General features: G+C 46.9%; 1 protein-coding gene across 3 annotated transcripts in view; it reads right to left on the reverse strand.

Moving 5' to 3' along the window:
* Positions 1–9,377, reverse strand: part of GYPC (glycophorin C (Gerbich blood group)) — a 37,991-nt gene extending 28,614 nt beyond the window's left edge. The window contains exon 1 of one of the 3 annotated variants that reach the window (XM_054477188.2): positions 8,894–9,377. In XM_054477188.2, coding sequence (XP_054333163.1) covers positions 8,894–8,933 — 40 coding nt within the window. In that variant the 5' untranslated portion in view covers positions 8,934–9,377. The remainder of the gene's footprint in view (positions 1–8,893) is intronic. The other 2 variants (XM_063647327.1, XM_063647328.1) reach the window with 2 other exon arrangements.
* Positions 9,378–27,211: the final 17,834 nt, after the last annotated feature.

Consider the following 27,211-nt stretch of genomic DNA (forward strand, 5'->3'; position numbering starts at 1 on the left):
CCTATGGGGGATGCTTTCCAAGACCCCCAGTGGATGCCTGAAACCAGAGATACCACTGAACCTTACATACATGATAGTTTTCCTATATGCAAACACCTATGATAAAGTTTATTTTATAAATTCGACACAGTAAGATATTAACAACAACAATGAATAATGAAGTAAAACAATTGTAACAACGTACTGTATAAAAGTTATATGAACTAGTCTCTCTCTCTCTCTCAGTATCTTACTGTACTGTACCTTAGGTAACTGAAAGCTCAGATCAGGGCAAGAGACTGTATCTCAAAGTCACCCTCTTCCCCATAGAGATTCTTCCTACATCCTTCCTCTTGATCTTGTTCCTACAATTCTACAATGAACATGAATTGCTTCTGCAATAATGAAATAGGGCAAAGACAACTTATTTTTAAACTTGTAAGTGAAGAGTAGCCTATTCTTCTGACTTAAAAGGCCAAAAGAGTAAGAGAAAGATAGAGATAGAAAATGAGAGAGACACAGAGAGAGAGAGAGAGAGAAAGACAGCAAGTAGTGCATGACCTGAGCCTCCCTAGCATCTACTCCAGCTGTGTTCATGAAGACCCACAGGGAGAGGTAGAGGCTGCCCCTGCAGATGCCCAGCCCAGGGAGTCCTCCCGTGACAGACAGGACTGCTACGGAACCAGGACTGCCAACATAGAGGAGGATCAGAGCCCCGGGGGCTGGGGTCAGATTCAGGCAGGGAGAGCAGAGGCAGTGGGCTTCGGCCCCTCAACCTCCAATGGGCTGAGCTCAGGTCACAGGGTGACTTTCATGGGCCAAGGTGCTTTACCTTATGGGTCCCTTCTCCTCCCAAATATTAGAAATCATATTGTATGGCTGCGTTGGTATAAAGGCAAATGTACTATTTGATCTTAGAGGTTCATTTCCTTCCTTCTGATTTTAAAAGAAGCTCTAACACTGTTGTGGGCCTCTAGAAGCACTGTGGTCTCTGAGCACTGCGTCCAGGGGTCAGACCCTGGCTGAGCCTTCAATGTAGAGGGGGAGGAGGAGGAGGTGTGAGGGGCTGGTAGGTTCTCTGGAAGTCACATCCACTTGCTAGTTTTGGTATCATCACATGCAAAATGGAGATAAAAATACCTCCCTGGGGCTGCCAGAGGGCTAAATGAGATGGCGTCTGTGGAGCGGAGCCTCGTCTCTACTCTCTGAGACAGGGCTACAGTCACCAGATGAGGAGGATGGCTCAGGATAGTGTAGAGAATCAGTGACAAAGAAAAAAAAAAAAAGACTATGAAAATTTTTTAAAAAGGGAATACTCAGGATTTTCAACCATAACTGAAATTAATTTCACTAAAATAAGAAGTTTTGCAGAAGTTGAAGGAAAGGGATTCATATGACAAGTCCATCTGGGGCATGATCAAGCAAGGCCTGGCTCCCCTCCCAGGAGTTTGGGACCTGGAAAAGCTGGAAAAGGCTGAGAAGGAGCTTTCTCCAGAGACAGAGAGAGAGAGAGAGACCAGAACCTTAGAGAGACCCAGCTCAAAGCCCATTCAAAGGGGAGCATGAAGGAGAAAGGAGAAATGACTGCCTAAAGAAGACATTGAAAGGTAGAGCACATTAGGGCCAGGTGAGCCGAGGGAAGGAGGCCAGCCCTTCACACTCAGGGGAGGGGCACTGGCAGGCAGGGGAGAGGTCAGGGCCTGAGCTGAGAGGAGCTTAGAGTGCACCAGGGTCAGGGCCTCGCCCAGGGCAGGGAGAGGGTGCAGTGAATGCTGGGGCCCAGGGCACTCTCTGCAGACCCTGCTTGCCTACATGGATGGACCTTCACATCCCTCCATCTGTTTGCTGACTCATTCACTCATTCCTTCACCCATAGGGTGCTTTCAAAGAGTCTACTCTTCTCCATGGAGAACGAGACGGCCCAGGTATGAGTGGTTGAGGGGCTGGTGCCCAGATGAGGTGGGGGTAAAGATGACTTCTCTCCAGGGTGATGTGAGGAAATGGAGCCCCGGAAGGTAAGAGGCTTGCTCCCCGTCACACAGCTGGCGCGTGTGGCCAACAGCAGGGCCTGCGTGTGTTTTCCGGGCTGTCTCCACTGCAGTGCTGACTGTTGGATAAAAACACGAAGGAGGCCGAGCGTGGTGGCTCCTGCCTGTAATCCCAGCACTTTGGGAGGCCAAGGCGGGCAGATCAGGAGGTCAGGAGATTGAGACAATCCTGGCCAACAATGTGAAACCCCATCTCTACTAAAAATACAAAAATTAGCCTGGCGTGGCGGCACATGCCTGTAATCCCAGCAACTCAGGAGGCTGAGGCAGGAGAATTGCTTGAACCAGGGAGTCGGAGGTTGCAGTGAGCCAAGATCATGCCACTGCACTCCAGCCTGGGGACAGAACAAGATTTCATCTCAAAAGAAAAACAAAAATAATAAAAACCATGAAGGAGCAGCATCGGGAGCGAGAGGGCCTTGCCCTGGTCTCTGTGGGACCACACAGATGCAGATGGCCCCCTGTCATTGGGTATGATTTTCAGTGGCAAAGGGGCAAACATTTGAGGAGTCTGGAGAGCAAGGAGGGAGCAGGGCAGTGGGGAGGAAGCTGGTGTTTAAGCACACACGCAAGCACTCAGTGAGCGGAAGCAATTAAGCACAATTATGAGCACATACCAGGCACTACACTAGGATGTTTATCTATGAGAATACACTGAATCCTCCGAACAAAGTCCTGAGGTAGAGACTATTGTTAGCTCCGTTGACAGGATCAGGACTAGCTATAGAATTTGCAGAGACCAGTGCAAAATAAAAACATGAGGCCCCTTGTTCGAAAGAGAAGAATTTGAAGATAGCAGTGACAGAGTGTTAAACCAAGGAAGTGCAGGACCCTGCTGGGCGGGTCCCATCCCTGTGAAGCCATCCCTGTCCCAGACAATGGACCAGCAACTTGTCCCAGGTCACAGCCAGCTCATAGTGGATCCAGACCCAAAACCTCATCCTCAGATTTCAAAGCTAACCCTTTATCACTAGCAAATTGACACAAAGTCTATTTGAGCTAAAGGTTTAAAAAAAATACAGAAGGGGAACCTGAACTTGAAGCTTCGAGCATTACTAAGGCCTGTGTGTAGGTTTCAGCAAGAGCACTGGATGAGTTTCTCAAGTGAAAGTGGATTTCACACCCAGTGGGCCCATTGCCCGGTGAAGACAAGAGAAGGGCTTGGCTGGGCCCCATACCAGAGGCATCATTGTTTTATCAGGTTTTGATCTGGCAACCCATAATTTCCCCCTTTTTAAGACTCTGCTGAGAATACATGTGCCCATTGGCTGCTGACAAAATGTGAAGATTCTCCATTCCAGAGTTCAAGGAGGAAGAGTGGCAGTGCTGGGCTGGGTCAGCTGGAGACCCTGTGCTTGAGCCCCTCGTAAGAATGCCCACTGCGTGTGGGAGCAGCGGGTTCGAGGCGCCCTGGCAGTGGCTCTCCGCGAGGATGTGTCAGTCAAGACCATCATGTGCAAAGTGCAGATAAACAGCGCCATCAGGGTGTGCCAGGGATGCAGGGAGATAACCAAGGCCACCCTGCCCAGGGCTGGCTCTACATGCCCCGAAACGGAGCTTCCTCCCCTGAGCCCTGGAAAGGGGTCACTGTTGTGCCTGCTGGGCTCCAAGCAGTGTGTGACCACAGTGTTTTGGCAATAAGAGAAGGGGCATCTGGTAGGCCGGGCACGGTGGCTCACACCTGTAATCCCAGCACTTTGGGAGGCCGAGGAGGGTGGATCACCTGAGGTCGGGAGTTTGAGACCAGCCTGACCAACATGGAGAAATCCTGTCTATACTAAAAATACAAAATTAGCCAGGCATGGTGGTGCACGCCTGTAATCCCAGCTACTCGGGAGGCTGAGGCAGGAGAATCGCATGAACCCAGGAGACGCAGGTTGCGGTGAGCCAAGATTGCGCCATTGCACTCCAGCCTGGGCAACAAGAACAAAACTCTATCTCAAAAAAAAAAAAAAAGAGAGAGAGAGAGAGGGAGAGAAGGGGCATCTGGCTTTCACATGCATAAGCAGAAGCAAGAGAGACTAGAATGCAATTCCATAGAGAGTTCTGGGCCTGGCTCTGCCTGCACATGGGAAATGGGCTCTTGCCAGTTTCTGCCACGGGTTGAGATTTTGTATAGGAACATTGTTCTGGAAGAATGTAGAAAAATGAAGATGTATAGTAACTAAGGGCAGGAGCCAGCATTCTGTCAGAAGTTCCGATTATGTAAGGATCTGAAGAAAACCCCAGGCCAAGATGAGAGGGAGGTGGGGTAGGGGAAGGGAGTGGATATGAAAATGAACCCCAGCTGGGTGAGAAGGTGGGAAGGACTAGGTGGGATTCCTGGGGCCCAACAACTGTGCCTTTAGAATTTGTTTGGGGTTGACTCCTGTCCATTTCAACTTAGTATTTACTGGCCTCCAAGTCCATGCCAAATTCTGGACCAGGAGCTCCTGAGTGAAGGCTTTTTAAAGGCTCTTTTGGTATTGGAATGGTGGCAGTCCTGGGACCGTGGGCCCTGGGTCATCCCTGCAATCATCCACCTGCCTCAAAGTGGCTCAGCAAACCCCTCTCTGTGACAGGCCCTGAGTGGGGGACAGGCAGAGTCACAGAGCCCCTGGGGAGGTCAGAGTTCTGGGAAGAGGCAGACTCAGGAATCTGTCAGGGCTGCAAACTGTGCCCAAGGATGTGGTGGGTCGTTTTCTAGGCTTGGGAAACTGGGTCCTGGAAGACCGGCAGGTGAGTGTGCGCCGGACCCGCGGAGTGTTGAGGGGCCTGATGTGAGCAGTTGTGAGGGGTGCAGCTGGAAAGCCAGCAAGCCTGGGATGGTGCGTGAGGGAGGGCTCGAGGGCCACCCCGAGCCAGCTGCTGAGGCGGGCAAGGGCAGCAGCGGCACAGCGCAGGCTAGGTCTGACCACAGAAAGCAGAGCATGGACACAACGGTAGACTGGGGTAGGACACAGGCCCGGCTGAGGAGCTGGGGGAGGCAGGCAGGTCCTGAGTGCTTGTGCATGCAGTTCCTCGGTGTGCAGATCCACAGCAGCGTGCCCTACCTGGCACATACAAGCTGTGGGCCCACATACCCTAGAACACTCCCCTTGGGTTGGCCTCAGTTGCCTGTGGGGTCTGGCAGTTTGTATCTACAGCCTGGCTGCACCCTCAGTGCCTGGGTGCCCTGTGGTGGCTTATCTCCCCCCGAGCCTCTGATGTTTCATCCAAAAGTCTCTACAAAAAATCCAAAAATTAGCCTGGTGTGGTGGTGCATGCCTGTAGTCCTAGCTACTTGGGAGGTTGAGGCAGAGAATCTTTTCAACGCAGGAGGTGGAGGGTGCAACGATCTGAGATCGCACCACTGCACTCCAGCCAGAGTGACAGAGCACAAGACTCTGTCTTAAAAAAAAAAAAAAAAAAAAAAAAAAGAAAAGGAAAGAAAATGCCTATCATAGCAGGTGTGCAGGGGAGACCCAGGAAAGCCCCTTACCAGGGCTTGGCATCTAAGTTTGCTGTTATTTTATCAAAAGCTAAAAACAACAGTTGTCTGGAGGGTGACTCCTGAAATTACCAGCATCCACAGGCCAGGTTTGCTCCAATAAATTCCGCTAACAAAAGCCACCTCCCAAGCCTCTGTCATTGGGAGCAGGTCCAGGCCCTTCTGCTGTTGCTCATCGGGTGACTTTGGGGAAGTGGCTGTTATCATTCCCACTCACAGATGGGAAAACTGAGGTGCTGAGGTATTTCCTCTCTCTCCCAAAGCTGGTGAACATTGGAGGGCAGTCAAACCCAGGGCTGACTCCACAGCACGGATGTTGCTCTGGCCTCTGCTCTGCCTCTCACTCGTCATGTGATGAGGACACGTCCTTTCACTTCTGAGGCACGTTTCCTCACGGGGGTGGGGTGCTGACAGGAAATGGACAAAGGCATCAACCGACACTTCCCAGAAAAGTAATACAACCTCTTATGGAAGTAAGAAAACATGCTCAGTCTCACTTAATTATAGAGGCTCATTCCAAAGTGACAGCGTTTTTTTGTTTTTTGTTTTTTTTTTAACCCCTCAGTTTGGCCAAGATAAAAAATGCAGTGTGAGTGAGGATGCAGGGAAATAGTGACTTTCATAGGCTATTTGTGAGCATGAGAAACCGGTGTGACCTTTAGGAGGGTAGTTTCTTAAGACCTACTAACATTTTAAGTGGATACACACTTTGTCCCAGAAATCAAATGCTGAGGTGGGAGAATTTATCCTAACAGTTTACAGACACACGCATGGCATGTAAAATCCTCCTTACTCATTGTCACAGGAGTACTGTGTGTGGTTTAAAAAATTAAATGAAGTCTGCATACAGCTTAAATGCCCATCACCAGAGGAATTGGTTAAAGAAAATAACAAGGTATAACCTTTAAGAGATATTCTGATGGAAAAAAACAAGATGAAGTAAATACATAAAATGCATTTTTATTATGTAAAATAAGAAATATTTGTATCAGCAAATTTACTTCTGGAAGGATTATCCTCAATAAATAAAGTAATTGCCATTGAGGTAGGGAGAAGGTGTCTTTCTCCTATTTTTAACTCTTCATTCACTGTTAACTTTACTGTTTGTTTGGTTTTGTATTTAGAGAGTGCTTGTTGGCCCATTGCGTGTGCTCAGTTACTGGAAGATGTTTTGGCTGTGGCCTCAGACAGGCACTCGAGGCATAGATGTACATACAGGTCTGCCACCTGAAGAGGCAAACTGATGACTTGGCTTGGCCCAACCTCTCACCTCTGTTGAGGGGACCTCTTCCTACTCACTGCAGATGGGTTCACATGTTCCCACTACAAGGGCAGAATGCCTTGTACTTCACAACACTTTGCTCCCCAGGGAGCTCTGCAAGTCCCCAGAAATACTTGCCCAACCACGGGCACCCCTTGGAAGGGTCCAGCTGCTGACCACCAGCATCATGTGACTCCCAGTGCCAGTGACATCTGGAGGAATTGAGCAATGGCTGAGGTGGAATTTCATTTGGCACTTAATGCAATCCTCTGCTTCTGCCAGAGGCGGTGAATTCTATATAAAGCTGCCAAACCTGGCCGTCTTCTCACTGAGCCTTGACCCCTTCCATCCAAGGGCAAGGCAACCGATTGCTGTGCGTGACTCACGCGCAGTAACTGTGGCATTGGGGCCTAGCCCAGCTGAGCTGAGCAGAGCAGGCCGGCCTGCCGGAAGTGGGTCCTCTCGGCTCTAACCTCTGGCTCTGATGAGCAGCTACATAAACTGAGACAGGATATAGACACATCCTGTCTGAGTTAGCAGCAAGAAGTAGCCGTCCCCCACCCCCTGCAGTTCTCGCACAGCAGGGATCCTGCCATAAATCAATCCGAAGTCTAATGTGGAATGGCTTGCAAGCAAGGGCTGCACCGCTGTTTGTCTCCCAAGGCAAGTGTTGAAGGTCTGAAACCTGAGTCCTGGAGAACTGCTTGGGCTGCTGGGGCTGGGCTGGGCACGGGGGCGGGGGTCAGGCAAGCCCATGCTCTTCAGACATGGGAATGCCTCTCAGCCTCACCTCCTCAGTGACTGAATTGGAATAATGACAGTGGCTTCTGTCCCTTTAACCCAGGACCCGCCATATACACACACACACAAACATATGCTCAAGTTACGTGCTCCGGGAACCACAGTCTCATATACAATTATATAAACATGCCCAGCACGGATCCAGCACTTAGGTTGTGTCAGTCTCCGTGCCGGGACATCTATATGCACTTCTTACTGCTGGATGAGTTATCTCCTGTTATTATTCCTACTTTGCAGATGAGGAAACTGGAGCTAAGAGAGGCTGCCTTGTTTATAGGCAGTGCAGATGATCCCAGTGCAGACTGAGGGGCCTGGCTCCCAAGCACCACTGATGCCTGCGCACTCCCAGGCTAACGCAAGCACAACCACAGGCACACGGAGTGCCGTGTACACACGTAGACCGAAGCAGCACTCCTCCATGCCAAGCTCCAAGCTAGGGCGGGGTGAGGAGTGAGGCCTCACAACCTCCTGGATTTCAAAGACTTATAAAAGAGTTGGTGTCTCCAATACCCATATCATTATCATATCAATAAGGTATCATTGTTACATGATAGGCTCAGGATATCTCCTCTCTGACAGACTCTAAGAATCAGACCGCGGCAGGGTGGGGGATAAGAGGGATGTGCATTAGGTTTTTTGGTAAAATAAAATGGTAGTTTTTATTGCAAAAGTCCAACGGCAGAGGAAGAGGGCAGAAAGAGGCCCAGCAATGTTTCCAAGCATCTACAAAGACTTTCATCGCATATGATTTCCTATCAGCAAGAAAACGTGATGGTTTAAAAGAGAAAACAAGCAGAGAGGAATTACAAGTCCCCAGAGGATCCAGGCCGCAGGATTCCCTCGCATCTGTGTGCCTTTGCGGCGCCCAGCGGAGCGAGCAAGTCCCTGGGCAAGGCTGGAGTTGTCTGGAGTTCACCGGAGCCTGGCCGGTCGGACCCTGGCTGGGGAGCAGCACAGAAGCAACTTGTGATGTGAACTCTTACCTAACTGTTCTTTAGGGAGACAATTCTGGCCTCACACACTTCACATGCCCCGCACAAAGAAACAGAAAGCGGGCGACACGCCCTGGGAGGGCGGGCTGGCCGCCTCTCCAGCTCCGGGCGCGTGGAGGCTGCGCGTCGGGGTCCGGGACGCGGGACAGGGACTCCGCGCAGCCCAGGCGCCGGGGAACCGGGGCTGGAGTCGGGGATCTGAGCCCAGTGGGCGCCTCCTCCGCCTGGAGGCCGGGCACGGACCGGGACACCCGGGCGTCCGTGGCCGTGGCTCGGCCCCTGGCTGCTGCGGGCCGCGGCCTCCAGTGGGTCCCCAGGACCCTTCTCCACAGCGGGTACTCACCGAGGCTGAGGGGCCACGCCGTGCTGTTGGGGCTTCTCATCGACCACGGTCCTGGGCGTCAGCCCGGGCAGAGACCGCGGGCACGGGCCGGGCCGGGCCTGGCCGGGGGAGGGTCGCGCTCCCGGGCTCCTGACCCTCGGCGGCGAGAGGAAGCGGCACCTGGGTCACACTCCTCCCGCGCGGGCCGAGGGGAGGGGCTCTGGCCCGGAGATAGGCAGACTTCGTTTATTTTTTTTCTGCAGACTTGGCTGGTGGGGTTTCCACCCCCCTTTTTTTTTTTTTAAACACACACCCGCCCACTTCTGAACTCTTCTTTGCTCCAACTTTCCTGCGCAAGTACCGCGCTTTTCTAACCGTTTCTCTTTCCATCTGCCACTACCGGATACAGAGGTTGTGGTTGAGAATTCCCCTTGGAGTGCAGGGAAAACTCCCCAATGTGACATGATGGCCTGGCCCAGCACTGTCGGGGATGGTGACCAAATAGGGCAGACCTGTGTTGAAATCTTGGCTGGCTGCGCGGCCGCTGGATAGCTGGGCGGCGTCTCTGAGCCAGCCGCGGGGCATTTGTCCCTGGAGAGAGTCCCTGTCTTGTTGGCCTTTGGGGGCCCTGTACCCATGGATGGGCTGTTAAGCAAAGATCATTCCAAAACAGGAAGAATTGCTGGACAAGGGTCGTGATTTGTTCCCATTGTTTTTGTCTGAAGTTGCCAGACACAGTGCAGGTTGTGAATTCGCTCTACTTTTGCCATGAAAACCTCCACGTGGATTTCGATATATATCTTTGTTGGTTAAATGCAGTCAAATGGCACCACCTACAAAAAATGTATCATAGCATTATCAGCCCCTTCTGCCCAGAGACAAGGGCAGGGAACTTGAGGCCCTTGTCTTAAATCCCCCCCACCAGGGGGACACCTTGTGCTTCTCCTGTGTGATGTCTGAACCTTCCTGTGCTGCTTCTCATTGTTTACTTTATAGCTTCCCAAACACTTTTGTGACGCCTTCCCCTCCCCTACCTTCTGCCATTAAGGCCTATCCTGCACAATCCGGAGAGCCAGACTAGCTGTCTGTACAATGTATGGGCGGTGCCTTTGGGGCTGTCATCTGCACTGAATACAATGAGAGGCTGCGCCCTGGAGATATGCAACACAGAGGCTTTGCTCACATCTAGCCGGGCTGCACAAACTCCAGGCTTTCTTGACGCAGTGGGAAAGCACTCATGATTCACTTTAGTTAGATCATGAAGAACCTCCGATGCTGATACATCTTTACTCCAACTGCCATGTGCAGCACAGCCGTGCTGAATTGAAATAAACTACTCACGGAATGCCTTTGGCCTGGTGGGGAAGCCCTGAGTCTTGATTTCCTCATCTATAAAATGGAGGCAAGAACACCTGCATTCCGGGGTTTTACAGAGGCAGTGATTGTAGAATCACAGTGGGAACAGAAAAGGCATTTAATAAACAGAAATAAGCAATGATTAATTTGTTTATTTTTATTTATTTATTTATTTATTTTTTCCGAGACGGAGTTTTTGCTTTTGTTGTCCATGCTGGAGTGCAATGGTGTGATCTCGGCTCACCACAACCTCCGCCTCCTGGGTTCAAGCAAGTCTCCTACCTCAACCTCCCGAGTAGCTGGGATTACCAGCATATGCCTCCACGCCTGGCTAATTTTGTATTTTTAGTAGAGACGGGGTTTTTCCATGTTGGTCAGGCTGGTCTGGAACTCCCGACCTCAGGTGATCCGCCCACCTTGGCTTTCCAAAGTGCTGGCATTACAGGTGTGAGCCACTGCACCCGTGATTGCTTTAACAGTTGAACTTTTTTTTTTTTTTTGGTAATACATACATATATGTCTAGGTGGAACAGTAGTCCCGCTCCTCTGTCCTGAGAGAAAATAACTTTAATTATCTGAAATGCAGCTGGAAAGTTGGAAAGAAGCAGAAAGTCCTGCCGGGTAACAAAGGACAAGTCATTAGGTCATTGTAGCACATTTAGAGGAGTCACTTTTACAGACTCATTTAGAACCTACTGGCCTTAGACATAATCATAAGAGATTTCCTTAATTTCTTAGGGTAAGACAGGTTGAAGGCATCAAAATGTTGCAGAGAATTCCTTACAGAAAAGAAGCCAAAAATTAATAAACTAACTAACGAAACAGCGAAAGTTGAAAGCCCCACAAACTGCAGAGGTCAGATACAAGAACGAAGTAGCATTTGTTACAGAACTAAAGCAATCTCAGCTCCAGTCATCACAGGAGGAAGTGACAGTTCCTTGAGCTATTAAAGAGCCGGGGCTTTGGAACTCAATCTGGGTTAGTTACTCTACTGCCTACTAGCTGTGTAACCTTCAGCATTTTACTTTCTTTCTCTGAGCCTCAATTTTCTCAGCCTGGAAATTGGAGCAATCTGCAAAGTTAGGCCGTTGTGAGTAATATATTCGATAATAATTAATGAGGTAATTACAATGAGAGTACACTAGAGTTACTTAAAGATGTTGGCCCCCTTCCTCCTCTAACACATACTTTGTTCATAGTAAGGACCCCAAGTCATTTGAAAAAGAAAGTAAATAGTGTGTTTTAGTGTGTAGCAAATTAGCTAACAGGAAAACATTTGATATATTTTAGAAAATTTAACTATGAAAGTGTGTAATGTTAAATAAATGACTCAAGAAGGGAAAATAATTATGTGAAAAATTTAATTATATGGTAACAGTCTGACATAAGTCAAGAAATGTATTATTAGTTTGTCTTCATGTGTTGGATATTTATTAATGAAGTTAAAAAAAAAACTCAGCTATATCTTACAACAATAAACCAGTTCTTATCTTGTCTAGTTCCCATAAATACTCTTAAACAGAGTATTGCCAAGAGTTCATTGTAAAGATGAGAACCCAGAAGTTCAGCGCAGTGACAAGAACTTGCTCTGCAGTGCAGCCGGGATGGACGGTTCTAGCTGTGTCTTCATTGACTGTGCTGTGGCTGATACAAGCTACAGAGCCCTCCAAGGTGTGAGATGGTATGATCCAGTCCTGGAGATGAATTTTCTCTTCCTCTTCAGGGAAGCAACTGCTCATGGGAAACTGCCTTCCAAATCCTCAGTGCTAGTTCCTTATTGGGAGCAGAGTTGGAGGTCTCCTGCTGCTGTTGCTGTCTCCTGGGTGAGCCCTTACAGACGGTGGTGGGTAGATGTTACTTGGCCTTTAGTGGAAGGTTTTGCCCCTCATCACAGTAACACATGCTCTTTGTGCAAAAAGAAAAAAAAAATAAAGAAAGAAAAAGCCAAAAAGTTACCTAAACCCTAAGAACTGCTTGCAATCTCTAGCACATTAAAGTCATTTACCTTTAGTCTTTTTTACGCATTTATGAATATTTGCTTTATACTCTTGAGACTTTACTGAATATGTGATTTCAAGTGCTGAGCTTTTACTACCAAACATTATGTCATGAGCATTTCCTCATATAAAAGTAGAAAAGCTCTTTAACTCATTTTAATTACTAGGTTGTTTCATTTTCTTTGCTAGTTGAATAGTGCTGTGATAATCATATGAACATAAATATCTGGATTTCATAATTTTTTCCTTAGCATATATTCTGACAAGCAGAATTACTCAATCAAAGGTTAGAAATGCATTTAAAGCTTTTGATACATTCATAAGTTCTGGCTGTAACCTTTACTTTCTTCCCAATCAGGAGTACCAGTGTTTATCTCAGAGTCTCTTGCCAGAATTAAACAGTAAACTTAAAATCATAGTTAATTCTGTAGATAAGAAACATACGTAGTTATTTGTATTAGCATTTTCTTTGATTACCAGAGAGGCCGAATATGCTTTGATTAGCAGAGAGGCCAAATATGTAAAAGAATCACAGGTTCTTTTAGGTGAATATTTTGTCCACACTGTTTCCTCAGTTGGAGGTGTGACAGTTAATACTGAGTGTCAACTTGATTGGATTGAAGGATACAAAGTATTAATCCTGGGTATGTCTGTGAGAGTGTTGCCAAAAAAGATTAACATTTGGGTCAGTGGGCTGGGGAAGACAGATCCACCCTTAATCTGATGGGCACCATCTAATCAGCTTCCAGGGAATATAGAGCAGGCAGAAAAACATGAAAAGGAGGGATGGGTCTGGTCTCCAAGCCTACATCTTTCACCTGTGCTGGATGCTTTCTGCCCTGGAACATCAGACTCCAAGTTCTTCAGTTTTGGGATTTGGACTGGCTCTCCTTGCTCCTCAGCTTGCAGACAGCCTATTGTGGGACTTTGTGATCATGTAAGGTAATGCTTAATAAGCTCCACTATATAGATATAGATCCTATTAGTTCTGTCCCTCTAAGAGAACCTTGACTAATACAGATTTTGGTACCAGGAGTGGTTCTAGAGGAACAGAATATGAAGGATGGAGTTCTTTCATTGGTTTTGGGGTTTCTGAAGTTGGCTGCTTAAGATGATTAGACCCTAAAATGCTAAGGACTCTACTTCTAATAGTATGGAGAACACTGATAGTGCTTGGCATGAACTGTTTAGAGAGTTATGCAAAATAAATGCATTTGACACTCCTGATTCTTCACTTGTGAGGGGCCAGTAGTTTAGTGACTCTATACATAATGCCTTTGACCATATGTGGAGAAACAAGGAACATAATGAAGCTGGTCGGTTGCTCCTAAGTTCAGGGACAAAGTGATGAAAGAAAATGATAAGCTCAGGGATTCTGTCTCCAGGCTTCAGAAGCAGATACTGAGCCTCAAATCTGCTAAGACTGCCCTGAGCGAAAGTCTTAACTTCTATAGAGAAAGAGCTGAAATTGTGGAAAAACAGACACAAGTTGTTATCATGCTAGTGGCTGACCTGCAATGAAAGATGCATGCACAGCCTCACCAGGTGTCTACTGTTAGAGTGAGGGCATTGATTGGAAAAGAATGGAGCCTGGCAACTTGGAATGGGGACATGTGGGAGGACCCTGATGAAGTCAGGGAAACTGAGTTAGTAAACTCTGATGAACCTTTTTGTCCAGAAGGAACAGCTTCTCCATCCCCAGTGGTGGCAACATCCCCTCCCCCACCCATGCTGCTATCAGCCTTTCCACCTTTGTCTGAAGAGATAAACCCTGCGCTGCCTGAGGCAACAGTAATTGCCTTCCCTGAGGCAGTTGCCAGGCAAAATAATGTTGATTCTCCTCAGAAGCCACCCCCAACACCTCTGTTTGCTTCTAGGCCTATAACTAGACTAAAGTCTTGGTGGGCCCCTAGAGGTGAGGTGGAGAGTGTGACCCATGAGGAGATGCACTACATTCGAAAAGAACTGTTTGAATTCTCTAATTTATGTAAACTGCAATCTGGAGAACAGGCATGGGAATGAATATTAAGGGTGTGGGATAATGGTGGAAGGAACATAAGAGTTGGATCAGGCTGAATTTACTGATTTGGGCCCACTAAGTAAGGACTCTACATTTAATGTTACAGCTTGGGGAGTTAAAGAAAGTTCTAATAGTTTATTTGCTTGTTGAGCTAAAATGTGGATTAAAAGATGGCCCACTGTGAGTGAGCTGGAAATGCCTGATCTCCCTTGGTTTAATGTAGAGGAAGGGATCCAGAGGCTTAGGGAGATTGGGATGGTGGAGTGGATTAGTCACTTTAGACCTACTTATCCCAACTGGGAGGGTCCAGAAGATATATTCTTGACCAATTCCTTAAGAAATAGATTTTTGAGGGCAGCACCTGCATCTTTGAAGAGCCCTGTATTGCTCTTCTCTGTGTGTCAGATCTAACTGTGGGAACCGCAGTCACTCAGCTACAAAATTTAAATACAATGGGAATAATTGGATCCCAAGGTGGCAGGGGCCATGTGGCAGCACTCAACTGTCAAAGGCAAGGTGGCCATAGCTACTGTAATGGACAGCAGAGTCAAAGCGGCAATAAGAATAGTCTGACTTGTGTAGAGCTCTGGCATCAGCTAAATAATCACAGTGTTCCTAGGAGTGAAATTGGTAGGAAGCCTACCACATTCCTACTTACATTATACAAATGGAAAACTTCTAGGTCAAGTGGACAAGATACTAATCTGAATTATGAAAACAGAGAATCATGGCCCCTTAATCAATTTGCAGACTTGAGCCAGTTTACAGACCCAGAACCCCTTGAAGGAAGGGGAGGCCGGGTCCCCTTGATGAAGGACCCCACTACATTACTGACAGTTTATGCAATGAATCTTTCTCCCATCCTTTCCCAAGGAGACCTCCAGCCTTTTACCAGGGTAACTGTGCATTGGGGAAAGGGAAATGATCAGACATTTCAGGGACTACTGGACACTGGCTCTGAGCTGACCTTGACTCCAGGGGACCCAAACTGTCATTGTGGTTCTCCAGTTTAAGTAGGAGCTTATGGAGGTCAGGTAATCAATGGAGTTTTAGCTCAGATTTGACTTACAGTGGGCCCGGTGGGTCCCCGGACTCATCCTGTGGTCATTTTCTCAGTGTCAGAATGCATAATTGGTATAGACATATTTAGCAGCTGGCAGAACCCCCGCATTGGCTCCCTGACTGGTAGGGTGAGGGCTACTATTGTGGGAAAGGCCAAATGGAAGCCATTAGAGCTGCCACTACCTAGAAAAATAGCAAATCAGAAAGAATACCACATCCCTGGAGGGATTGTGGAGATTAGTGCCACCATCAAGGACTTGAAAGACGCAGGGGTGGTGATTCCCACCACATCCTCATTCAGCTCTCCCATTTGGCCTGTGCAGAAGACAGATGGAACTTGGAGAATGACAGTGGATTATCGTAAGCTTAACCAAGGGGTGACTCCAATTATAGCTGCTGTACCAGATATGGTTTCGTTGCTTGAGTAAGTTAACACATCTCCTGGTAACTGGTATGCAGCCATTGACTTGGCAAATGTCTTTTTCTCCATTCCTGTCCATAAGGCCCACCTGAAGCAATTTGCCTTCAGCTGGTAAGGCCAGCAATATACCTTTACTGTCCTACATCAGGGGTATATCAACTATCCGGCTTTGTGTCATAATATTATTCAGAGATATCTTGATCACTTTTTGCTTCTGCAAGATGTCACACTGGTCCATTACATTGATGACATTATGCTGATTGAATCCAGTGAGCAAGAAGTAGCAAACACACTGGACTTGTTGGTAAGACATTTATGTGCCAAAGGATGGGAAGTAAATTTGACTAAAATTCAGGGAACTTCTACCTCAGTAAAATTTCTGGGAGTCCAGTGGTGTGGGGCCTGTCAAGATATTCCTTCTAAGATAAAGGATAAGTTGCAGCATTTGGCCCCTCCTACAACAAAGAAAGAGGCACAACATCTAGTGGGCCTATTTGGATTTTGGAGGCAACACATTCCTCATTTGGGTGTGTTACTCTGGCCCATTTATTAAGTGACCTGAAAGGCTGCCAGTTTTTAGTGGGGTCCAGAACAGCAGAAGGCTCTACAACAGGTCCAGGCTGCTGTGCAAGCTGCTCTGCCACTTGGGCCATATGACCCAGCAGATCCAACGGTGCTTGAGGTGTTAGCCTTTGGGAAGCTCCATAGGTGAATCACAGTGGAAGCCTCTAGGATTTGGGATCAAGGCCCTGTCATCTCCTGCAGATAGCTACCCTCCTTTTGAGAGACAGCACTTGGCCTGTTACAGGGCTTTGGTGGAAACTGAATGTTTGACTATGCGTCACTGAGTCACCATGTGACCTGAACTACCTACTATGACCTGAGTGATTTCTGACCCATCTAGCCAAAAAGTGGGTCATGCACAGCAACATTCCATCATGAAATGGAACTGATATATACGTGATCAGGCTCGAGCAGGTCCTGAAGGCACAAGTGAATTACATGAGGAAGTGGCTTAAATGTCCATGGTCTCCATTCCTGCCACCCTGCCGTCTCTCCCCCAGCCTGCACCGATGGCCTCATAAGGAGTTCCCTGGGATCAGTTGACAGAGGAAGAGAAGACTAAAGCCTGGTTCACGGATGGTTCTGCATGATATGCAGGCACCACCCAAAAGTGTACACCTGTAGCACTACAGCCCCTTTCTAGGACATCCCTGAAGGACAGCAGTGAAGGGAAATCTTCCCAGTGGGCAGAACTTCAAGCAGTGCACCTGGTTGTGCACTTTGTATGAAAGGAGAAATGGTCAGATGTGTGATTACACACTGATTCATGGGCCATAGCCAATGGTTTGGCTGGATGGTCAGGAATTTGGAAGAAACATGATTGGAAAATTGGTGACAAAGAAATTTGGGGAAGAGGTATGTGGATGGACCTCTCTGAGTGTTCAAAAACTGTGAAGATATTTGTATCCAATGTGAGTGCTCACCAATGGGTGATCTCAGCAGAGGAGAAGTTTAATAATCAAGTGGGTAGGATGACTCATTCTGTGGACTCCTTCTGTGGACTCCACTCAGACTCTTTCCCCAGCCATCCCTGTCATTGCCCAATGGGCCCATGAACAAACTGGCCATGGTAGCAGGGATGGAAGTTACGCATGGGTTCAGCAACATGAACTTCCACTCACCAAGGCTGACATGGCTACAGCCACTGCTGAGTGCCCAATTTGCCAGCAGCAGAGATGAACACTGAGCCCTCCATATGGCACCATTCCTTGGGGTGATTAGCCAGCTACCTGGTAGCAGGTTGATTGTATTGCACCTCTTCCCATCATAGAAAGGGCAGAGATTTGTCCTCACTGAAATAGACACTCCAGATATGGGTTAGCGTATACTGAATGCAAGGCTTCTGCCAAGGCTACCATCCGTGGACTCACAGAATGCCTTATCCACAGTCATGGTATTCCACACAGCACTGGCTCTGACCAAGGCACTCATTTTACAGCTAAAGAAGTGTAGCAGTGGGCTCATGCTCATGGAATTCGCTGGTCTTACTATGTTCCCCATCATCCTGAAGCAGCTGGATTGATAGAATGGTACAATAGCCTTTTGAAGTCACAATTACAATGCCAACTAGGAGACAATACTTTGCAGTGCTGGGGCAAAGTTCTCCAGAAGGCCATGTATGCTCTGCATCAGCCTCCAATATATGGTACTGTTTCTCCCATAGCCAAGATTCACAGGTCCAGGAATCAAGGGGTGGAAATGGAAATGGCATCACTTACCATCACCCCTCAAAATTTTTGCTTCCTGTTCCCATGACATTACATTCTGCTGCTAGAGGTCTTAGTTCCAGAGGGAGGAACAGTGCCACCAGGAGACACAAGAAAGATTCCATTAACCTGGAAGTTAAGATTGCCACCTGGACACTATGGGATCCTCCTACCTTTAAGTCAACAGGCTAAGAAGGGAGTTACCGTGTTGGCTGGGGTGATTGACCCAGACTACCAAGATGAAATCAGTCTACTACTCCACAATGGAGGTATGGGAAAGTGTGCATGGAATACATGAGATCCATTAGGGTGTCTTAGTGTTACCATGCCCTGTGATTAAGGTCAATGGGAAACTACAACAGCTCAGTTCAGGCAGGATTACAGATGGCCCAGACCCCTCAGGAATGAAGGTTTGGGTCACTCCACCAGGAAAAATAACATAACCTACTGAGGTGCTTGCTAAAGGCAAAGGGAATACAGAATAGGTAGTAGAAGAAGGTAGTCATCAATACCAGCTACGACCACATGACCAGCTCCAGAAACCAGGACTGTAATTGTCATGAATATTTCCTCATTCTTTTGCTAAAAACATATTTGTGTTTGTACACACTTGTACTAAGAAAATATATTCATTTTAGTTCCTTTTCTTTTATCATGTGACATAAGATTTATTGACTTCATATCAACATTTAAGTATTGTTAACTTTATGTAATAGTATTTGGGTTGGGAATTGGTGCATTTCTAGTTGTACAAAGGATAGTTGTATTACGTTAGATGTAAATATGACCTTATGATTGTCTTTATTTGGAGATTATGAATGATCTCAGGAGGTGTGTATGGGTTCAAGTTGACTAGGGGTGAACTTGTGATGGTTAATACTGAGTGTCAACTTGATTGGATTGAGGCATAAAAAGTATTCATTCTGGGTGTGTCTGTGTGGGTGTTGCCGAAAGAGAGTAACATTTGAGTCAGTGGGCTGGGGAAAGCAGATCACCCTTAATCTGGTGGACACAATCTAATCAGCTTCCAATGAATGTAAAGCAGGCATAAAAACATAATAAGGAGAGACAGGCCTAGCCTCCCAGCCTACATCTTTCACCCATGCTGGATGCCTCCCACCCTTGAACATCAGACTCCAAGTTCTTCAGTTTTGGGACTGGCTCTCCTTGCTCCTCAGCTTGCAGAGAGCCTATTGAGCCTATTGTGGGACCTTGCGATCATGTAAGTTAATACTTAATAAACTTCTCTCTCTCTCTCTCTCTCTCTCTATATATATATATATATATATATATCCTATTAATTCTGTCCCTCTAAGAGAACCCTGACTAATAGAGAAGGAGTGGAAGGAGTGGCAAATGTTTTTCTTTTTGATTTATGTGAACATTTTATACACAAAAGGAAACATCACCTTTTCATGTGTGTTGCAAATATCTTCTCTTTTGGCCTTTCTCTGGTTCTTTCAATTAATGCAGAAACATAGGTTGATTTACATGATTGGCAAGTTGGTAGCTTTTAAGAAAACCCAAGTCCAGCTATGCATATTTTATGATGGATATGGACAAGAAGAAGTTTATTTTGTTCATGCTGCCACAGGCTCCTTCTAAAGGGGTGGACAGTAAGAAGTGGGGACCGGAGAGGGTAGGGACAGAGAGATAGCCTTGTACCTGATCTAGACACAGAAAGATTAGTGGCCACAAGCTCCCAGCCTTGACTAGGAACCTATCCTCCTCTTTCTCAGCAGAATGTTCTTTCTGAGAATTCACTAATGGGGTGGTTTGAAGGCTCAGATGAGTGCCTCCAGGCAAGGGAAGAGACCTTATCATGCCTGCTCAGACTGAGCTGATAGATCCTCTTTCTTTTAGAAGTTGCTAAAGGCTGGCTGTCACCATGCAAGGCAGATAGATGGGAAACCAACATAGGGGCCAAGAGAAAACTCCCTTGCCCTCTGAAGGTTCACTGAAAAATTAACTCTCAAAGGGCAGATTAGCTGGAGAAAAGGTCTACAAGTTTATTTTAACATGCATAGCATAGGAGCATTGTAGAATAATTACCCAATTAACCAATGGGGTACTTCTATATCCTTCTTCTTAGGAGAAGGAGAGATGGGGAAGTGTATTAGTCCATTCTCGCATTGCTATAAAGAACCACCTGAGACTGGATAATTTATAAAGAAAAGAGGCTTCATTGACTCTGAGTTCTGCAGCCTGTACAGGAAGCATAGCTGGGGCTTACAGTCATGGCAGAAGGGAAGCAGGCATGTCTTACATGACTGAAGAAGGAGGAAGAGAGAGAAAGGGGAGGTGCTACACACTTTTAAACAACCAGAACTCCTGAGAACTCTATCACAAGAACAGCAAGGGGGAAGTCCACCTCTGTGATTCAGTCACCTCCCACCAGGGCACTCATCCAACATTGGGATTACAATTCAACATGTGATTTGGGTGGAGACACAAATCCAAACCATATTAGGAAGTTTGGATAATTTTAGGAGAGTAATAAGTGACTTTTAGGGAAATTCAATGGGCTTGAAGAACATACAATGGCTTGTGACAAACTGTTGTGCCTGCAGAACAGACCATGGTTTGTGACAAAAGTCTGCCCAGGTGCGTTGACAGACTTCAGACTTTCTTCCTGACATGTGAGTTCAGTTAATGAAAGCTCAGGGAAGGGACCAGGGATCATGTTTTCTTCTTAGGAAGGTCCAGACATTAGACAGATTAGGGAACTTCAGAGAACAACTTCATCCTGGGCTTTGGGAGAGACAGGATTAACACCCAGGAGGTGTTGGCAGGGAGGTGAGAAAGGGGAAGGCCAGACAGACTTTGAGGCTTCTTCAGTTCAGCATGTCAAAGGGCCATATTTTGAGGTATTGATTTCTGAGCCCCAACAGCACCCAAGCATTGTGTGAGGCTGTGGGAGCTGTAGTCTACTCCCCTGACTTACAGCAGCACCTCATTCAAGGGTAGATCTTTCAGCATCCAGAATGGCCCCCTTCTGGAAGCTTCCTAATGGGCATCTCTAAGAGAACAGGAAGAGCATAAAAACTCAATGGGAACACTGGGTGGTCTGGGGTGGGCTGAGGCGATGCATAGGCCAGCCTCAACTGCTGGTGTGCGCTCTAAAAGCCGATGTCTATGGACTGGGGTTGAGAAAAGTTGGGAAGCTTCAGATTGGGAGGAGAAAAAAGAAAGAGCCCAGAGAAATGTGAGGAGGAGCTTGAATTTCTAGTAATAGAGTCAGTTAAAAAAGGAGACAACATATAGGCAACCTGGGTGGTTCAGATGCTCCAGGAAGTGTGTATTTTTCCCTACAAATGCATTGCAGCAGGCATAGGATTATAGGACCCATTTCCTGAGCATATGGCTATTATTAACTGTCACAGCTAATTGTCACAATAGGTGGTGCTTTGCTTTTGTTTGTTTTCCTGTTCACTCTTCATTTTACAGAAGCTGAGGACCAGAGGGGTGGCCCTCACATAGCGGCTCGGTGCCTGAGCTGGAATTCCAACCAGGGCTGTCGCCCTCTAAAGACCTGCCGTGGCAGTGCTGCCAGCTCACTCTCCTTGGGCTCCCTTCCCACCTCTCACATCCCTGTGTCCCTGTGGATTCCTGGTGCCACGGCACAGCTGCATGTGGGCGATTCATGCTGGACACCTGAGACACAAGGAGAGGAGGCAGGGAGCTGCCAAAAGAGGTTCAGTTAAAAACTTGCAACAATGAGGGAGTGAGTTACCAACTTTCAGGAAGCCTTGTTTGGGTCCCAGCCCTTTTCCCTTTGGGTATAAGTTGTTGGTATGACACTGAACTAACACATTGCATCTCCAGCTGCTCCCTGCTGAGCTCCGGAGCCCACTAAGGGATGAAAGCAGCTCCTCTTTAGGCCTTTTGTTGTGGCTTTTTCTCTTTTTGGCCAACAGGAGAGAGGAATTTGGGAATTATGCAGATTGGGGTCTCTCAGAATCTAGCCCTGTGAAGAATAGGTGAAAAGTCTGTCTGGGCATGGTGTCCCGGATAGTCGTCTGGACATGGTGTCCTGGATAGTCGTCTGGACATGGTATCCTGGGTGTGGAGACTTAGTTTCCTTCTCTGTGGTAAGAATTCACCTTCTTTTTTTAATGTAGATACCAGGGAGGGGATTCATGACAGTTGAATTTCTCTTGGAGAAACTTCCCAAGGAAAACTTCAGAGAAAGCCTCTCCCTCTGCATGCTTTGGGAGAGAAATAGGATCCAGAGACAGGGGGCAGGGGGAGAGTCAGAGAGACCTTGGTTCTGAGACTGCTCCTTAGTTCAAAGCACTGAGCACGTCCCAGCACCACACCTTGGGGTATTATTTTCTGAGCCCCAACAGCTACCAAGAAGGGGGAACAGAATGGTAATGATGTTTGCCACAATTTTGCTATAAGCTTTGCATAGGTTACCTCATTCAATTTCCAGAACGGTCTCACAAGCAAGGACAGAGCAGGATTTAGAATGTGGCAGATGTGGCCTCTCGTTCCTGGTTCACCACCTACCGCTTTGCTTAGTGACTTTGCCCCCAGGTAGGTTAATGACATCTGTGTCTGATGTGCTCTGAAGGGTTGGGGCAGGCTCTCCTGGGAGGTTTGCAGCTTCATTAATGATGATAAAGACAAAGGCTTCATAATGCTATAGAAAAAACTAGAAAATACCATGTGAAATAAACACACATGTGTGGTTTAGCTGTGCCATGACCACATCCAGATCTAACTACTTCCACCCACAGGTGGGAATGGTCATACCAAGGCCATGGGACATGGGTGACTATTTATTTTCTTAACCTTTTTTTTTTTTCCTCATTTATGAGTTCCTTCAAGTATTTGGCTCAAGTTCGTAGATTTAGCATGTTTTGTACTCTCTCCCTCTTGAGAGCCCATTCCAATTACATAAAGGAATACTGGAAGAAATAAGCTTGCGAGCTGCAGAGGGGTTCCTCCAGCCACCTATGAGATTTTGAGAATTCCTGGCTGCTGGATGGGGTGTGGGAGTGTCCTGAGGGGGAGACAACAGAGAGCTGGGGACTGCAGCACAGAGGAAGCCCAGAGGAAGGGTGTGTGTGCATGCAGGGTGCGGGGGTCTTAGACTGCCAGAGCCACAGCGGTCTGGGATCAGAGGTGGCTAGTTGGAGGGTGGGGGTCTGAACTAGGGATGAAGACAAGGGTTGAAGGTCTCTGCTTGCAGTGGGAGCATATATATCCTCCCCACTTCCCCACTTCTGGGTACAAAATGCCAGGCAGGCCACAGAAGTTTATCCACAGGGACAAAAAAGTGTGGATGTCTCTAAGAAACTGTAAGAAAGCCACTAGTGTGGGATGTGACTGCCTCCTGATGTAGTTTGGATGTGTGCCTTGCCCACATCTCATATTGAAACATAATCCCCAATGTTGGAGGTGGGGCCTGGGGGCAGGTGATAGGATTATTGGGTGGGTTTCTCATGGGTTTAGTACCATTGCAGTTGGTACGGTTCTCAAGATAATGAGTGAGTTCTCCTGAGATCTCATTCTTTAGAAGTGTGTGGCACCTTCTCATTCTCTCTCTCGCTCCTGCTTTATTTATTTTATTTATTTATTTTTGAGTCAGAGTCTCGCTCTATCACCCAGGCTGGAGTGCAGTGGCACGAACTCAACTCCCTGCAACCTCTGCCTGCCAGGTTCAAGCAATTCTCCTGCCTCAACCTCCCGAGTAGCTGGGATTACAGATGTGTGCCACCATGCCTGGCTAATTTTTTGTGTTTTCAGTACAGACGGGATTTCCCCATTTTGACCAGGGCGGTCTTGAGCTCCTGACTTCAAGTGTTCTGCCCACCTTGGCCTCGGAAAGTACTGGAATTACAAGCTTGAGCCATCATGCCTGGCTTCGCTCCTGCTTTTGCCGTGTGAAGAGCCTGCTCCCACTTTGCATTCTGCCATGATGTCTCAAAAATAAAAATAAAAGTTTAAAAAAATTAGAAGTTAACGCTAAAGGAAATCTTCTAGACTAAGGGAAAAACAAGATAAAATACTACAGAAAAAATGATAGATAATATAAGGACCTCCAAGTAACATGATTTCCCTAAGAGAGAACAGAAAAAATGGAAGGGAGAGAGTTATATATATATAACTGTAGATATATAACTATATATATATATCATTCTATATACCTAAGTGTGTATATATATAGGTATAACTATGTATGTGTATATATATGAAGAAGACAAACAAGAATGAAGAGAAGAAACAGAGGAAAATATCTCAGAGCTAATGAAAGACAGTCTTCAGACTGAAATGGCTGAATTTGAAGACTACATCTATCTATATCTGTCTATATATATATACACACACACACACAACACACATATACATAATATAATTACAGAACAAATATTTTAAAGAGAAAGGTTTTAAAAGCTTCGCGAATGAGGTGGGTAGAGAGAGAGAGGCTTCTACAGAAAATAAAGTCACACACTGGCCTTAGAACTCACATCAATAATGCAGAAGCTAGCAGACAACAGATCAGTGCTTTCAAAGTTCAGGTGGAGATGACTTTGAACCTTAAATCTTATACTTGGCTACAAGATCAATTGACTGTGAGAGAAAATAAAGACATCTTTGGAGATGTAAAGACTGAAAAAGTTTTTTACACAGAAGAAAGCTGTTGGAGAAGAAAATCCATTAGAGCAGGGAGAATGGCAAGGAGAAGAGCCCCTGGATCGGGCCACAGTGGTGTGCCTGGAGGGCAGTGGAGGGATCCACAGGGTTTCGTTTCAGTTCTGGAGAATGGCAAACTTCTGGAGGGACAACGCTGTAGAGAAAAATGAAAAGGAGGCTCCACAGGAGAAACAGGATGATTGAACGGCTGGAGACACCTGAAAATGTGGTGAGAATGCACACTTTGTTTTTCCACAAAGAAAAATGTCGGCTGAAACCCCAGAAAACAAAAAGCTGTACAAATAAGCCATGGGCCAAATCTGAAGCTATAACTAAAGTACAGCATCACTTCGGGCACCGATGGAGTGTGAGGAATGTTAATCCATTGCAGCCCCAGGCTGGGGGCACTTTCCCTGGGGAAGTACAGGGGCCAAGAAATGGAACCCCAAGAAGAGGGATGTGTGTGCATGCAGGGTGCGGGGGTCTAAGACTGCCAGAGCCATAGGGGTCTGGGATCAGAGATGGCTGGTTGGAGGGTGGGAGTCTGAACTAGGGATGAAGACAAGGGTTGAAGGTCTCTGCTTGCAGTGGGAGCATATATATCCTCCCCACTTCCCCACTTCTGGGTACAAAATGCCAGGCAGGCCACAGAAGTTTATCCACAGGGACAAAAAAGTGTGGATGTCTCTAAGAAACTGTAAGAAAGCCACTAGTGTGGGATGTGACTGCCTCCTGATGTAGTTTGGATGTGTGCCTTGCCCACATCTCATATTGAAACATAATCCCCAATGTTGGAGGTGGGGCCTGGGGGCAGGTGATAGGATTATTGGGTGGGTTTCTCATGGGTTTAGTACCATTGCTCTTGGTACTGTCCTCAAGATAGTGAGTGAGTTCTCCTGAGATCTCATTCTTTAGAAGTGTGTGGCACCTTCCCATTCTCTCTCTCACTCCTGCTTTATTTATTTTATTTATTTATTTTTGAGTCAGAGTCTCGCTCTATCACCCAGGCTGGAGTGCAGTGGCATGAACTCAGCTCACTGCAACCTCTGCCTGCCAGGTTCAAGCAATTCTCCTGCCTCAACCTCCCGAGTAGCTGGGATTACAGATGTGTGCCACCATGCCTGGCACCCCACTTGGCTCTGCAGTGGCAAAATCAGATACTATTACTTGTTGTCACTGTTCATTAGTATCTGGGTTTAGAATGAGCCTATGGAGAAACACACACACACACACTGAAGACAATCGAGGTCACTGAATTGAATGTGATTTTTGGTGAGATTGAAATTGTGCAAGTCCAGGCCTATCAGTGGCAAATAGAAGGAGGAGGAGGTGAGAAGTGGAGGGAAGGGAGAGGATGCTGATAGTCTACTTTGCACAGGGAGGTTGAGAGGCAGATGACATTGGATCACATAGGGACATGTGCTTTACCATATTGTTTAAAGTTGCAAAGAATATCAACCCAGGGGAGAACCGAATATAATTATAAAAGTGTCCAGTATTTGGAGAAAGTGATGAAAAATGATGTGGAGAGTGATGTCAAAGTGTTGAACTGCCATCCTTCTTATGCGAGGTGAGTCAGCAGCATCCTGAAGTGATAAAGATGATGGGCACACTCAAAGAGGTGAACGAGGCACAGAGTGTTTTGAGGGGGACTCATTTCAGAGCTGTGGGCTGGGTTAAGGGCCTCGAATCCCAGCACAAGCACCACCCTTAGGTCTTAAGGGACAGGAGAGGAATGTTGTTAATGGAGCTGGGCCAGGTGGGGGCCTTGGGTGAGGGGCCTCCCCTCCCCTGTTGCTTTAGTGGAGCATAGCACTGCAGAAGCACAGAGAGAGGTTGGGGCAGGTAGGGCCCTCTCTGGCCTAAACTACCTGCATGTTCTGCTGATGAAGCCCTTGCAGTCTGCCCCCATCTCCTGGGCACAGAGTAGGGGAGAATGAATCTAGTTTGGGTAAATGAAGAATTACCTGCATGAAAGCCAATAGACATTGTTTGAAGCTGGCGAGTCCAAAACTAGGATAATAAGCATATTATCTAGAAAAATGAAGTAACCAATTGGAAACCTACAATCAAAGATGGTGAAACGGCTTTTGGAGAGCAGGGCTGTGGGTGGGGCGTATGTGGGAGAGGATTGCTTTTCAAACAAAAGCTCTCTGTACTATTTGAACTCTTTGTTAATGCTTGAAGAAAACTTGTAAACCACAGGGAAAGCATACGATATCAAAAACATCTGAACTGGCTGAGAAAATGGACTTGATTTAGTAAGCCGAAATTTAGCAGCAATTCATTTAAATCAATGACCTTTTTCCAAAAAAGGCACGTGGACATTACAAAGAAATGACTCAGGTAGGCCCCCCATCTTCAACTCTGCCTACAGCATGGTTAAGGGGATGCATTGGGGGTGCCCACAGCTTTGTGATCTCCTTAAAGAACCTACCCTGCTTCCCCATTGCACGTGAAAACCAATTCCAGAGGCTGTAAGTAGAAATGATAACCTACCTTCTCCCAATACACCATCCGGTCAATACCATTGTCAATATCCCTGCTTACTGGAGTCACCATCCAAAGTTC

Source organism: Pongo pygmaeus, chromosome 11 (assembly GCF_028885625.2).
Source record: "Pongo pygmaeus isolate AG05252 chromosome 11, NHGRI_mPonPyg2-v2.0_pri, whole genome shotgun sequence".
NCBI lineage: Eukaryota > Metazoa > Chordata > Mammalia > Primates > Hominidae > Pongo > Pongo pygmaeus.